At 41.8% G+C, this 15,624-nt stretch overlaps 1 protein-coding gene and 1 non-coding gene across 3 annotated transcripts in view; one reads left to right on the top strand and one right to left on the bottom strand.

Moving 5' to 3' along the window:
- Positions 1–9,148, top strand: part of ARHGAP36 (Rho GTPase activating protein 36) — a 31,076-nt gene extending 21,928 nt beyond the window's left edge. The window contains exons 2-12 of one of the 2 annotated variants that reach the window (XM_090264516.1): positions 1,182–1,340; positions 2,546–2,611; positions 3,125–3,369; positions 3,568–3,760; positions 3,970–4,025; positions 4,214–4,364; positions 4,820–4,968; positions 5,134–5,310; positions 5,546–5,643; positions 5,785–5,891; positions 7,899–9,148. In XM_090264516.1, coding sequence (XP_090120642.1) covers positions 1,182–1,340; positions 2,546–2,611; positions 3,125–3,369; positions 3,568–3,760; positions 3,970–4,025; positions 4,214–4,364; positions 4,820–4,968; positions 5,134–5,310; positions 5,546–5,643; positions 5,785–5,891; positions 7,899–8,056 — 1,559 coding nt within the window. In that variant the 3' untranslated portion in view covers positions 8,057–9,148. Of the gene's footprint in view, positions 1–1,087; positions 1,341–2,545; positions 2,612–3,124; positions 3,370–3,567; positions 3,761–3,969; positions 4,026–4,213; positions 4,365–4,819; positions 4,969–5,133; positions 5,311–5,545; positions 5,644–5,784; positions 5,892–7,898 lie in introns of those variants that run through there. The other variant, XM_090264515.1, reaches the window with a different exon arrangement.
- A 5,516-nt stretch (positions 9,149–14,664) lies between these two features.
- LOC149990730 (U6 spliceosomal RNA) lies at positions 14,665–14,769 on the bottom strand. Its single transcript, XR_016508734.1, has one exon. It is a non-coding gene; the product is annotated as a U6 spliceosomal RNA (small nuclear RNA).
- Between the last annotated feature and the right edge of the window lie 855 nt (positions 14,770–15,624).

The following is a 15,624-nucleotide window of genomic DNA, read 5'->3' as shown; positions in this document are numbered from 1 at the left end:
TTTTTAGTAAATAGAAGGGGAAAGGCAAACAAAATCCTACCACTTAATACAGATACTGTTAGTATTTGAGTGCGCTTCTTTCAGTCTTATTTTCATGCATGCTTTTCTTCATATAGTTGCAATACTAATTAATGAAATTATGTATTTTGTATTTGTGGTTTAAGAGCTTTTTTTAAACATCATTTTTGGTGATTATCAGAAGGAAAAGGATATGGGGGAAGTAGAAGAGGGTAAAGGGGGCATAAATGGTAATGGGAGGAGATTTGACTTGGGTTGGTGAACACAATACTGTATACAGAGGATGTATTATAAAATTGTACACCTGAAACCTATATGATTTCATTAACCAATATCACTCCAATAAAGTCAATAAAAAGGAAAAAAAATAAACAAACAAAAAACATCCTTTTAATGATTCCATAAATTTCCATACTGTGACCATTCCATAATTTATAAAATTAATTTCATTGCTGGGTTAGCTTTTTTACCCTTAATTTTTTACTGTTGTGGCTCATGTAAATATGGTTTGTGCTGTCCGTAGGAAGATTCCATTAGGATAGATTCCTAGAAGGGGAATTATTGGGTCAAAGGGCCTTGGGATGACTTTTGGCTCAAGATTCATGTGTCCAGTTTGTTTTCTGGAAGAATTGTACAAATTTACAGGGTTCCTAGCTTAGATGAATATGCTATTTTCACCCAACCTGGACAGCATTGAGTATTATCACTAAAAAAATAAAAATAAACTTCATCAATGTTCTAATTAATGGAAACTATTACCTTATTCTTGTCTCAATGTGCATTTTAAAATTTTGAGTAAGGTTGATTTTATTTTCATTTTTCTTTCTTCTCTTTTTTTTTTCTTTTTTGCTTAATTAGGTTTTCTCTTTTCTGAACTGTCGGTTTAGGGATGATTTTTTTTAATTGGATTTTTTTCTTTTTAATAAGCAACCAGAGGCAGTTCGGCTTGAGGGTGAAGCCGCCTCCCAGTTTTCCCTCCTCCTCTACCAACCTCCCCCACCCCATAGTTCCCTACACCAGGTCCAGTGACAATTGGATGATGCAGCCTTGATAATCATCCGATTCCAGAATGGATGGCTGCATTCTTTTTCTGAAGGCAGCAAGGACACGGTGCCCCAGAATCATGCCCCCTTTGCTGTTGTTGTCTGCCTTCATTTTTTTAGTGAACGTCCTGGGAGGAGCCCCAGGACACAACCCGGACCGCAAGACGAAGATGATATCAATACACAGCCTCTCCGAGCTGGAGCGTCTGAAGCTGCAAGAGACTGCTTACCACGAACTCCTGGCCAGACATTTCCTCCCTGAATTTAAACCTGACCGAGGTGAGCAGTATCCCGGAGTGTGGTGTACTTGCTCTCTCTTGAGAGTCGACCCTCCGGGGCGGGATGGTATGAGTTGGAGGTCCAGAAGGGTAGCAGGGGTGGGAACCTGGTCTCTGACCTGGTCGGTTCTCCTGGCGCCCTGAAAACCAAGGAAGCGGGAGTTGAAGGGTGTTTGTTGAATTGCAGAAGTGGTAAAGATTAGTCGACTTGGGTCAAAGACTGGCAGCTTGAGGCAGCAAGCCCAAGAGGCAGATATCAGGGACAGACAAGTTGACAGAGGACAGGTGATAAGACAGATGCACCAGATATGATTCGAGAAGGAGTCAGAGTTGAAGGGAGGCTCAGAAGGACACTCTGAGAGAGGGCTGGGATAGACAGAGATAGCGCAGTTGAGAGACAGAGTAAGAGAGACGGCGAGACAGTGAGAGAGAGACACGCCAATCCTAGCATAGAACAACGGTGGGAGGTGCGCTGAGATAGCAGCCCTGCTCAGCTGGATGCAGAGGAGCTAGCGGGACCCAGCAATGGACCGAGTTTGTGCCAGGGCTCTCAGGGGTACTGGCTCAGATTAGCAGTTGAAGGGAGGCAGCCCGGGGGCGGGGGTCGCAGGATCCGAGGGGCGCTCTGGCAGTAATAAAAACTGCAGGGGTAGTAGGTTCGTCAGGCGGGCACAGGGGAAGCAGCCGGAAAGTAGCAAAACAAAGGGAGAGGAGACCCCGCAGGCAGCGGCCGCTGCGGGGGTCGGAGCTTGGGGACAGTGTGGGTTGCTGCTTCTCCCGCAGCAGTGGGTGGAGCAGACAGCATCCTGGGTGTGAGCGTGCCCGCAGTAACTTGGCAACTCCTACTTTCGGAGGTGCCGCAAGTAGAGCCCTTCCCTTCGCCTGTTGCACCGTCCCAACGTTTAGAGCCCTGGAATTTATGTTTTACGTGTTGCGTTGAGGTACTACTGGTGCGTGCGCACATGGAGCCTAAGATTGTCTGGTTAGTTAAATCCTTGTAGTCTCACACTTGGTAGATAGGATTACTCCCGTTATTGAACAGGGACACTGAGGCTGAGAGAAAGAAAAACACTTTTCGCTGGGCTAGACTGAGCTATTTACCACCCCCACCCCCAGTTCCTGCAGATCAGTGCATTGAGATGCTTTACTCACTTATCAAATCCTATTTGTGTGAGTGTGCGTGTCTTTTCTTTTTACTTCCCATAGCTCTGCCTATCGACGGTCCAAACACCTTGGAGAAGTGGTTTCTGGTTCTTAGAGGACAACAGAGGGGTGAGAAGCTCTTATACTTCCCTTAGTAAAGAAATGGGATGCTGCACCCCTCCTGTATCATGTCCCTGTATATTGGAGACTGGGCTGTGCCCACTGCCCTTTGGGGCACTCACTTCCCCTCCCAGAAACCCCGTAATGGATGATTTCAGGAAATGGAACACTAACTGCAGGCACACTTGGGGCGGTCCATTCAGATCTGCCTAAGCCTTCCTGCTTAGGATCTACCTCAGACTGATCACTCAGAAGAAATTGTCCTTGGCGCTTAAAGGCAGTCAGCCCTGGAAGGACTTAAGGCAGGGAACTTGAACTCCCTTGGGGTAGCTGAGTGAAGCTGAGTCCTTCGGCCAAACCACTGTAGGGTCGTTTTGACTCATTCCCCAGGTAGGGGCGCTGCAGGTCTGGAGGGGTGGAGGCTGGCTGCAGGAGGTTGCTTAGAGGAGTGCTAGGGCCCCTGCAGTTCCTCCTGATTTAAGCTCTGCAGAGTGTTGATGTTTCTCATTCTTTCTCTCCCAGACTCCTCGGTCGAATCACTCAAGACGTTTGGCATTCGTCTGGAAGAGGTGCTGGTGAATGAACTTACCCGTGGCAAGCATCTTGAACTAAGAGCCGCGATGCAGAGTGAAGAATCTGCTGGTCAGACTGCAGGCCATCCTCGGGGAAACATAGTGCAAAGGATGTTTGGCCGCATCAGGCGCTTTTTCAATCGCAGACGGGATGAGCCCTCCTTGCCCCGAGAGTTCACTCGCCGTGGGCGTCGGGTGAGTTAAACCCTCCAAGGTTCAGGCAGAGGGACTTCCTGAGGTGTTCAGGGATGTGGGGTGGGAAGAGTCAAGGCATGTGACCTCAGGGGGATGGTGAGCCGAACAGAACATGTTGGAGAGGAGTACTTTGCTTGCTACAGAAAGAATGTCTCCTGTTATGAATGTGACACAATCCTCAGGAAGGCTTCTCCACAGGGTGCTGTATCTGTGGATAGCCTGGCTGAACTGGAGGACGGTGCCCTGCTGCTTCAGATGCTGCAACTTTCCAGGATTTCCTTTCCAATTGGCCAGCGACTTCTGGGATCCAAAAGGAAAATGAGCCTCAATCCTATTGCTAAACAAATCCCCCAGGTTGTTGAGGCTTGCTGCAACTTCATTGAGAAACATGGTAAGGGGGCTGAAAATGATGGTTAAATCGAGGAAGAAGGCAATTAGAGAGAAAGATGTTCTAGAAGTGGGGAGAGAAAAGAGATTGCAAGATGAAAGGCTTGGAACATTCCCCTGCCACCAGTTGGGGTCTGGATGCAGCTGGGGGAAGGGAAATGCCCTTGGGGAAAAGGACCAGAGATTCTTAGCATACCTGGTCTTTTCTTTCAGGCTTAAGCACAGTGGGGATTTTCACCCTGGAATACTCTGAGGAGAGAGTGCATGAGGTAAACTCGCTTTGTTTACATTTTTGTTCTTTGAATGAGAAAAAGCAGGTGAGGTGGACACTCCCCCATATCTGAGGGGAGTTTCCTGTAGCAGGAAACATGCTATTACCAGCTACCTCCACTGAAGCCTAGGAGGGATCCTGTGGTGGGCAGGGCAGACATTCCTTGTATTCTCTCCCTTTTTATAGCTCCGTGAAGAATTTGATCAAGGTCTGGATGTAGTTTTGGATGACACTCAGAATGTGCATGATATTGCTGCACTCCTCAAGGAGTTTTTCCGTGACATGAAGGACTCTCTGCTGCCAGATGATCTGTACATGTCTTTCCTCTTGACAGCAAGTGAGTATTCTGCTCTCCCTTCTTCCTTGCTGGGAAAGGAAAGGAAATAGTAGAGGAAGTATGGAGGTTTAGGGACAGAATTCAGGCTGCAGTACCCCAAAGAACTAAGAATAAACATCTAAAGATGAAAAGACCTCTTCACGCTACTTTCCTTGTATCTCATAATATTTCATTGTAAGTCTGATATTTGGAAAATTTTCCAGAGCTTCTTGAAGCTCTGTGTGTCCTCTTGGGATAACAAAGAACCTACTTTCTGCAAAAGGGGTTTGATTTTGATGAGAATCCTTGCTTTTAGGGCTTCTGGGCTCAAATGCTATGGTAATAAGCAAAGAAAAGATGACTGGGGATTGTCTCCACAGCTTTCAGTGATTTTCAAGCAGAATCACATTTCTTCCGTTATTGGGCTGTTGTCAAGGCTAGCCCCCCTGAGCAGACCCTTGTTTTCTTTCCTCTAGCCCTGAAGCCGCAGGATCAGCTCTCTGCCTTGCAATTGCTGGTTTACCTGATGCCACCCTGCCACAGTGACACCCTGGAGCGTCTGCTGAAGGCCCTGCATAAAATTACTGAGAACTGCGAAGACTCCATTGGCATTGATGGACAGTTGGTAAAAAGCTCTGGGAAAGGGTAGTGAAGGCTGTGGCTGGGGACATGTGTGAGACTATATGAGAGAGAGCCAGAGGAGAAGGGGAATAAAAATAAAATATATTTTCACTTGTATAACTTTCATTACTACCTCAGAATCAACTACTTTCTGCTTTCTTTCACCTAGGTTTCTGGCAACCGAATGACTTCTACAAATTTGGCCTTGGTGTTTGGATCTGCTCTCCTAAAGAAGGGGAGATTTGCCAAGAGGGAATCCAGGAAAACAAGACTGGGGATTGACCACTATGTTGCTTCTGTCAATGTGGTCCGTGCCATGATTGATAACTGGGATATCCTCTTCCAGGTAGGTGAAATTATTGGACACACTTATTTCACAGCTCTCTCTCCTGTTCATAAAGCAGGGAGAAGTTGTACATATATCCCTGAGGCTAGCCAAAGGTACCTCAAAATCTTCTAGTCTAGAATTTCTTCCCACGTTAACTGGTCATGGTGCCTTTAGTCCTGGGTAACAGATAGAAATAAATATAAAATTTAAAAAGTTGTATAATAAAGGCTAACATTGCTAATTTTACCCTCAGGTGCCTCCCCATATTCAGAGGCAGGTTGCTAAGCGTGTGTGGAAATCCAGTCCTGAAGCCCTTGATTTTATCAGACGTAGAAATTTGAGGAAGATCCAGTGAGTGTTTTCTCAGCTTGTTTATGCTTGGCCTGAAGTAGAATCTTTTATGGGGGTTTCTAATCCCAGAATATCTTTTTTTTTTGTTAATCAATCTAAGCATACAAACTGACTTGCTTTTTCAAATTCATTCTCATTCAGGAGTGCACGTATAAAGATGGAAGAGGATGCTTTACTTTCTGATCCAGTGGAAAACTCTGCTGAAGCCCGGGCCGCTGTCCTTGGTCAAAGCAAGCCCTTTGATGAAGGTCAGTTCCCTGCTGGCAATCAGACCCTTGCAGAAGGTCAGGCCCTTGCTGAAGGTCAGTCCCTTGGTGAAGGTCAGGCCCTTCCTGAAGGCCAGGTCCTTGGTGAAGATGAGCCCTTTGAGGAAGATGAGTCCTCTGAGGAAGATGTGACAGTTAATGAAGAGCTAGTATTTGACTATCTTAATCAAGGAGTAGTCTTTGGAGAAGTCCAAGGTCTCGAGATCCCAAATGACCTTGAGATTCAAGGCCCAATTCTTGAAGACATACCAGAACTTGATGAAGAAGATGATAATGACAATGAGGATGATGATGATGATGATGATACATTGAATTTTGATGATCTTCCTCCCCTTGAGGATATTCTGGATCCTGATGATGAAATTCCAGAACTGATTGAAATTCCAGACTTTGAAGAAATACCATATTTTGATATGGTCCCAGAGCCTGAAGAAGCCCCGGATGTGCAAGAAATCCTAAACCCTGGAGAAATCCCAAACCATGACCTTGAAGAAGGACCAAATTTTGAAAACTACCAAAGTCTTGACCTTGCAGAAGTTTCCTACCTTGATGCAATTCCAGACCATGCAAATGCCTCAGATAATGATGAAAACTCAGATTCTGAAGAAGACCCCAATTTTGAAGAAGTTCCAGCTCTTGATGAAATCGCAAGTAATGAAGGCTCAGATGCTGAAGAAATTTCAGACCATGAAGAAGCCCCAGAAGTCAATGGGATTCAAGATTCTGATGAAGACCTTGATTTTGAAGAAGTCCCAGCTCTTCATGTGATCCCAAGCCCTGAAGAAGCCCCTGGTGGTCATGAAATTCCAAATCATGAAGCATCTCCACAAGTTAATGGACTCTCAGACTCTGAAGAAGATCCCAATCTTGAAGAGGTTCCAGCTCTTGATGGAGTTCCAAATGATGAAGAAACCTCAGATACTGAAGAAATCTCAGGTCATGAAGAAACTCCAGAGTTGAATGGAATTGCAGGTTCTGGAGAAGCATCCAACCTTGAAGAGGTCCCAGCTCTCCATGTGGTAACGAGCCCTGAAGATGTCTCTGATTTTGATGAGATTCAAAATGAGGGAGAATCCTCAGATGTAAGTGGAGCCCTAAATGATGAAGAAGCCACAGATGCTGAAGAAATCCCAGGGCATGAAGAAGCCTCTGATATCAATGGAATCCAAGACTCTGAAGAAAACCCCAATCTTGAAGACAACTCAGTTCTCAGTCTGGTTCTAGTACTTGAGGATGCTCAAATTCACAATGAAATTTCAGATTCTCAGAAAGACCAAGCCAAGACTTTTGAAGAAGATGAAGTTATCAATGTGATTCCAGAACCTGAAGATGTCTCAATTTTAAGTACAATTCCAGACCTTCAGCCAGACCCTGCCATCAATCTTGAAGAAATCATGAATGTGGAAACAGTACCAGTGCCTAATTATCTTGACTCTAATGAAATTCAGAATCCAAAGGCAATCCAGTTCCATAAAGAAGATGCAGATGTTATATTTCCTGTAGATACCACCCTGCTTAAAAACAAGTCTCGGCCCGGTCAAGTAATGAACTACAAGCCCTTCCCAGAGTCCTTGAAGATTGACACCTGCTTTCTCCCCTCCATGAAGTGCTGTAAGCTTCTAGCTCCAGCTTTATTATTCATTTGCTTAGTAAAATTAGTTAGGCTGCTTGTAGGGTGGTGCTGGTTGTTAAGAGGCTGCATTCTTCCCCGCCTCCTCAGAGGTATTTTCTATTTGCTCTAAGCATGGGGTATCTAACTCTTTCTGTTCTCTAACCAAGTCCTCCTGCCCTAACCCCCAGCTTCCATAGTGTGCCTAGATATAGAGATCTATATTCTACTCCTAGGCTGCAGTTTTTTTTACAAGTCTAATGGGGATAACCATTCCTGCCCTAACTTCTTGCTTCATACTATATTTGAAGCTCAAAATTAGGTCTTAGTCCCTTGGGTGTTATGCAAAGTAAGAAGTTAACATTGTTACTATTTTCCAGGTTCCTCTGAGGAGCCAGCTGTGCCTCCCGGCACTGCCTGTTCCCATGACGATGAGGAAGGAGCGGGTAACCCCCCCATTCTGGAGCAAGACCGTCCATTGCTCCGTGTACCCCGGGAGAAGGAGGCCAAAACTGACATCGGCTACTTCTTTCCCTAGATGTTTTTTCCTTCCATAAGGCATCAGACAGGGGAAAAGGGTGGGGGTAGACCTGGGATGTCACAGGAAACATTAGAGTGTGTCTTAAAGGTAAAGATCTGAGAGTGAGAAGAAGTTCCACCTGATGCTCGGGTCAGGCTGAGAAGTCCAAACACGCTGTCAGCCCCTTCACTGGGAACACTTTGTCCCTTCAGCTGGTAAAAGCAGAGATGTTTCTGTGTCATGCCCAGGCTCCCTGGTGCTACCTTGCCTTTCTCTTTTACCCCTGATCCTGGCTTTCCCACATACAGCCCTTCCTTTAATTGATGTGACATTTGTGGTAAACACCTGTCCCAGAGAAGCTCACAAATCTCGAGGTGCTTTCCCTCCCCCAAAGGGGATTGCATGTTTTTCCTGACTTTCCTACCCTCCTCCCGAGAGCTCAATTGGAAAGGCCCTCAAGAGGCATGCTAGGATGTTAGGTCAGCCTACTGATAGCTGATAAACAATGCTAAACCATGTCACACCAACTCATAGCCGTGTCCCCGCAGCAACTCTACCACCTCAGGATAGTTCATTTCCCCAAAATTATTTAGACCAATGGCTCATCAAACAGCCACTCCCAAAATTATGTGCAGTTTTCTTAGCTAAAGCCAACAGGGCAATCTTAAATGTAAGTCTAACTACGTTTTCTTTGGTCAAAAGTTAGAGAAAAAATTTGATTTTATTACCTGGATTTGCTTTACAGACAGACAGCTGGCGTTTACACCCAGTTGTCAGCAAAAACAGCTAGTTAGATATGGACGCATAGTTCCAGGTAGTAAAAGTCACCTGATTACAAATGTTCTTATCTATCGTCTCTGTAGTTCCTCTATGCAGGACGGTACAAATTTGCGGGACATGCTCTGGTAACACACAGATATGGGTTATGTATGACATCCAAAATTATAGCTGATATTGAGGGGTAACAACTGCTAAGGTCTATAGAATGAAGAGTGTATTGTATTGAGGGATAGAAATTGATCACATATTGGGTAACAACCGCAGAGCTCGAAGATTTGTGATTGTTAAAACTTCTCTGGCATTTAATCATTAATAAACATCTGTATTGTGACAGCAGCATACTCATGGTTACTATGTTTTTTTTTTAATTTATTTATTTTTTTTTAGTGAGTTGGGTAGCTCTGGCTGGAGCTGAAGAGGAAGGAGAGGTTAGGAAGAAGAGTAAAGAAGAGGTTGATGTGGAATAAGGGGGATGGATGACATAGTAGTAAGGGATAGAGTGAGTGGAAAAAGAAGAGAGGGTGTTGTGGTATAAGAAGATAGAGAGATGTGGAATAAATTGGGGTGATATGGACTAAAGAGGAGGGGGTGATATGGAATAAAGAGGAGGGCATTATGTGGACTAAAGCGGAGGAGGTGATTTAGAATAAAGGGGAGGGTGATGTGGAATAAAAAGGAGGGCATTATGTAGAATAAAGGTGGTAAAATGGAAGAAAGGAGAAGAGCTATAGTTGAATAAAGAGAATGGAAGTGTTAAAGTGGAATAAATGGTTAAGGAGGCGTGAAAGAGAAGTGGGGGAAAGGAATGAAGCTTATGAAAAAGGCCTCTAAAGGGAAAGGAAGGGAGATAAAAAGAGACATCACTAGATATCCTCAATTGAGAAATTCCCCCTAATTTGGTGAAAAATAAAAACCTGGAAACATCTGGATTTCCAAGGATAAGAGAAGAATATTCTGCTGTTTGATTGACGGGACCTCCAAACTTTCTTTTTTTATTTTTAATATTGTATTTTTTTATTGTTTTTCAATTACAGTTGTCCCATTTCCCCCCATTGCTCCTGCCCACTCAGCCCACTCCTTCTCCCACAGTCATTCCCCACCCCGCTGTCCATGTCCATGTGTCATTTATACATGTTCTTTGACTAGATCCTTCCCCTACTTATCCCCCATTCTCTCCCTCCCCCTAACCCTCTGATAACTGTTATTCTGTTCCTTGTTCAATTTGTTCATTTGTTTGTGTCATTGATTAGTCTCCTGTATCAGGTGATATCATATGGTATTTTTCTTTCATTGCCTGGCTTATTTTGCTAAGCATAATTCCCTCTAGTCCCGTGCATGTTGTCGCAAATGGCAGAAATTCCTTCTTTCTTTCTGCTGCATAGTATACTATTGTGTAAAAGTACCAGTTTTTTTAACCCACTCATCTACAGATGGGCACTTAGGCTGTTTCCAGCACTTGGGTATTGTAAACAGCGCTGCTATGCACATAGGGGTGCATAAGTTCTTTTGAATTAGGGTTTTAGGACTTTTTGGGTATAATCCTAGCAGTGGAATCGCTGGTTCAAAAGGCAGTTCCATTTTTAGTTTTTTGAGGTAATTCCATACTGTTTTCCATAGTGCCTGCACCAGTCTGCATTCCCACCAAGAGTGCACCAGGGTTCCCGTTTTTCCACATGCTTGCCAGCAGTTGTTGTTCATTGATTTGTTGATAATGGCCATTCTGACAGGTGTAACGTGGTATCTCATTGTGGTTTTTACTTGCATCTCTCTGATGGCTAGTGATGTTGAGCAATTTTTCATGTGTCTATGGACCCTCTGTGTATCCTCCTTGGAGAAGTGCTTGTTCAGGTCCTTTGCCCATTTTTTAAATTGGGTTATCTGTTTTCTTGGCGTTGAGATGTGTAAATTCTTTATATATTTTGGAGATCAATCCCTTCCTTGTCTGAGGTATCATTGGCAAACATGTTCTCCCATATGGTTGATATTCTTTTCATCTTGCTGATGTTTCCTTTTGCTGAGCAGAAATGCTTTAGTTTTATGTAGTCCCATTTGTTTATTCTTTCTTTTATTTCTCTTACCTTAGGAGATGTATCAGTGAAAATATTGATATGTGGGATATCTCAAGATTTCCTGCCTATGTTTTCCTCTAGGACTTTTATGGTGTCATGGCTTACATTTAAGTCTTTGACCCATCTTGAGTTTATTCTGGTGTGTGGTGTAAGTTGGTGGTCTAGTTTCAATTTTTTGCATGTCCCTGTCCATTTCTCCCAGCACCATTTGTTGAAGACGCTCTTCTCGCTCCATTTTATGCTCCTTCCTCCTTTGTCAAATATTAGTTGACCATAGAGGCCTGGGTTTATTTCTGGGCTCTCTATTCTGTTCCATTGATCTATATGTCTGTTCTTATGCCAGTACCAGACTCTCTTGATCACAGTGGCTTTGTGGTATAGTTTGGTATCAAGTATTGTGATTCCTCCTACTGCGTTCTTCATAAATGGGTGCTGTACGTTATCAGATGCTTTTTATGCATCTATTGATATGATCATGTGATTTTTGTCTTTCCTTTTTTTAGGTGGTTTATTATATTTATTGATTTGTGAATATCAAACCATCCTTTTGTCCCTGGGATGAATCCCACTTGGTCATGGTGTATGATCTTTTTAATGTGTTGCTGGATCCTGTTTGTCAATATTTTGTTGAAGATTTTAGCTCTATGTTCATCAGCGATATTGCCCTGTAGTTTTATTTCTTTGTTGTGTCTTGACCTGGTTTTGGGATTAGGGTAATACTGGTTTCATAGAAAGAGTTTGGAAGATTTCCCTCTTCTTGGATTTTTTGGAATAGTTTGAGGAGAGTAAGAGTTAGTTCTACCCTAAATGTTTTGTAAAATTCACCTGTGAAGCCATTCGGTCCAGAGCTTTTGTGTGCTGGGAGTTTTTTTATTCTTGTTTCAATTTCACTCTTTGTTATTCATGTGTTCAGTCTTTCTACTTCTTCTTGATTCAGTTTTGGAAGGTTAGATGTTTCTAGAAATTTGTCCATTTCATCTAGGTTGTCAAGTTTCTTGTAGCTGTAGGGTCATATTTTTTATCTGAGATTCTTCTATCCTTTTCAGGTAGGCCTGTATTGCTATGAACTTTCTTCTCAGGACTGCTTTTGCTATGTCCCATAGGTCTTGGGCTGTTGTGTGCTCATTATCACTAGTTTCCAGAAACTTCTTGATTTCTTCCGTGATGTCATTGTTAACCCATTCATTATTTAATATCATGTTATTCATTCTCCATAAGTCTGAATGTCTTTGAGTTTTTTTCCTTGAGGTTGATTTCTAGTTTCAAGGTATTGTTGTCTGAAAAGATGCTTGATATAATTTCAATTTTCTTGAATATGTTGAGGCTTGTTTTGTGTCCTACCATGTGGTCTATCTTTGAAAATGTCCCATGTGCATTTGAAAAGAAGGTATATTTTGCTTCTTTGGGGTGAAATTTTCTATATATATCAATTAAGTCCATTTCACCTAGTGTGTTGTTCAATGCCTCAATATTCTTGGTGTTTCTCTGCTTTGAAGATCTGTCCATTGTTGATACTGGGGTGTTAAATTCCCTAACTATGAATGTGTTGCTGTTGATATCCTTCTTGTAGTTTTCTAGTATTTTCCTTATATATTTGGGTGCTCCTATGTTGGATGCATATATGTGTATGAGGGTTATATCTTCTTGATGGATTGTTCCCTTCAGTATTATGAAATGCCCTACTTTGTCTCTTTTTATGGCCTTTGCTGTGAAATCTCTTTTGTCTGATATAAGAATAGCTACCCCAGCTTGTTTTCATGTTTATTTGCTTGGAATACTTTTTTACATCCATTCACTTTCGGTCTGTGTATACCTTTTCTTTTGAGGTGTGTCTCTTGTAGAGAGCATATATGTGGGTCATGTTTTCATATCCATTCCACTACCCTATGTCTTCTGATTGGAGCATTTAATCCATTTACATTTAAGGTTATTATTGACAGTTATTTATTGATTTCCTTTTGTACCTGTTTTCCTCTCCATCTATTTTCTTTTTCTTTTTTAAAAGCATTCCCTTTAGGATCTCTTGCAATGATGGTTTGGTGGAGATGTATTATTTCAGTCTTCCTTTGTCTGGGAAACTCATTTCACCTTCCATTTTGAAAGACAGCCCTGCTGTGTAGAGTATTCTTGGTTGGAGGCCTTTGTTTTTCATTGCTTGAAATGCTTTTTGCCCTTCCCTTCTGGCTTGTAGTATTTTTGTTGAGAAATCAGTTGATAGCCCTATCAGAGCTCCCTTGTATGTTATTTGCTGTTTGTCTCTTGCTGCTTTTATGATCCTCTCTTTGTCTTTGAATGTTGCCATTTTAATTATGATGTGTCTTGAAGTGGGTCTATTGGAGTTCATCTTCATTGGGACCCTCTGTGTTTCCTGGATGTGCATGACTTTTTCTCTCATCAAGTTAAGAAAATTTTCTGTCATTACTTTTGCAATCAGGTTTTCTATCCCATGCTCCTCTTATTCACCTTCTTGTATTCCTATGATTCAAATTATTTTTTCATGTTGTCCAGCAGTTTTCTTATACCCTCTTCATTTTTTTTTCAGTATTTTTTTTTTTTTTAGTGTGTTGTATTGTCTGGGAATTTTTTTCTACATTGTACTGTGGCTCACTGATCTGATCCTCTGCTTCATTTAGCCTACTTTTGGTTGACTCTACTGTGTTCTTCAGTTCAGAATTGTATTCTTCATTTCCTCCTGGTTCTTATTGATGGTTTCTATGTTCCTTTTTATACTGGTGCAGTCACCATAAGTACCTCGTAGCTTCCCTGGTGTTCTTTGTAATTCCCCTGGAGTTACTTGTAGTTTTCTTTGAGTCTGTCAAGCTCATTGAGCTTCCTTATTACCATTCTTTTGAATTCTATGTCCGATAGTTTGCTTACCTCTGTTTCATCTATCTCTCTTTCTGGGGATTCTTTTTGTTTCATTGGGAGATTGTTTCTGTGTCTCACCATGATGGATGCTTCTTGTTTGTTTTTGTTTCTTAGATTTGTCTGCTTTGATTTCCCGCTTTTGTGGTATGAGATTCTGTATAGGAGAACTGGGGGATTCAGTGGTGCATCTCTTTGATATCCTGAGCCTGATGCTCTTGAGATGCCCTTTATGTCATTTGTTTAAGCTGTCTGGTTTTATTTAAGTTACTCTTTGGTGGATCCTTCCCTCTGGCTAGTTGATTGAGAGTCACTCTGCCCACCTTGTCTTGAGTTCTTTTGTGGAGATGCTGGTAAAACATAAACACACAACCCAGGCAAGAAACCCACACCCTCCAAAATATCCCCCACCCACAATCACACTAACATCAGCCAATGAGCCAGTATTAATATAAATGTAAAGAGGTTAAGACTATTGTACTATAGGAGAAACATATAACAGTTATTTTAAATGAAAGAAGATGATTTTTGAGAGGAAAGATAGTAGAATAATATTAGTAGCAATTAGGGTCAAGGCTATGTGAAACAGTAAGTAATATTTACATTTTATGTTGAAAAAGGGAGGAAAGAATGAATAATGAAGTGAGAAAGTGGAAGTATATAGTATTAGGTTTATATAGCAGTTATATGCTATATGTTTAGTTTGAGAGGGAGGATAAACAAACAGACAAACAAACAGAAAAAGAAGAAGAATAGGAGGGAGAGAAGGTAGAAAACAGATTAAAGAAAGAGTTTTTACCCAGTACAACCTTTCGGCACTGTCTTCTTTTTTTGGATCTGCCCCTGGTCAAAATTTTATGTTTTTCAAATCTTTTTTGGCTGGCTGGCTGTTAGAAGATCTAGCTTGATCTTGAAAATACAGAATGCTTCATGAATTTGCATTACCCTTGTGCAGAGGCCATGTTAATCTTCTCTGTATTGTTTCAATTTTAGTATATGTGTTGCTGAAGCGAGCACCCTCCAACTTTTCCTGAAAGTGCAAGACTTCATGACATGTTCAGAAATTTCCCATGTTAGGGACAGGGCTCCAGAAAGTGGAGTTGTGCATATTATTTACTTTCACATACTTTTATTTAGAATGTTTCCTTGTTTATAGAGCTTTAGACAGCAGAAATGTAACATTTGTTCCCTCCTATAATTATTATTTTATAATTATAATTATTTTATAATAATTATAATGATAGTTAACACATTGGATTTTTAAAAAGTATCTGAGACTGCTAAAAGCCTTACATGCACCATTTTATTTAATATTTACAACAGTTCTACAAAATACATGCAACTGTCATCTTCATTTTCTTATTGAGGAAAATGAGATTCAAAGAAGTCAAATAGCCTGCCTAAATTTCAAATCTGATGAGTGTAAAAAGGTTAATCTCCCAAACCGGAGTGCTTAACCACAAGATTATACTGGCACATCAATTTTAGGATTCTTCCATAGACACAATGATACATTGTGATGTCCGCAGTCAGTATTTTTTGGATGGGATTTCACATTTAATAAGCAAGCATTATGTTCCCTTGTAATAGGTTCTTTCTTTCCAGATGGGATATGCTTTTAGAGAATAGCTGTCATATCTCTGGCATATTCTGGCAGTTTTATCTAGAACCCCTAGATATTAAAGCCAATGAAAAATGTAGAGTTCATCCATTTCAGCTCTCTTATTACACTGGGGAACACAATTTTCTTTGAGTTAGACCTGAACTTGTTTTTGACTAACGTTTGGCATCTGAGTCCAAAAATGACCCCATTTTTTCTCTATCGCATCAACTTTTTAAGGTACAAGATACCCACCGTTTGTCCCAAAAATC

The sequence above is a fragment of the Furipterus horrens genome, unplaced genomic scaffold, assembly GCF_987537825.1.
Source record: "Furipterus horrens unplaced genomic scaffold, mFurHor1.1.pri manual_scaffold_17, whole genome shotgun sequence".
Classification (NCBI taxonomy): domain Eukaryota; kingdom Metazoa; phylum Chordata; class Mammalia; order Chiroptera; family Furipteridae; genus Furipterus; species Furipterus horrens.
Note: the sequence above shows the minus strand (reverse complement) of the source record. Positions and strands in the feature narration are given on the sequence as shown.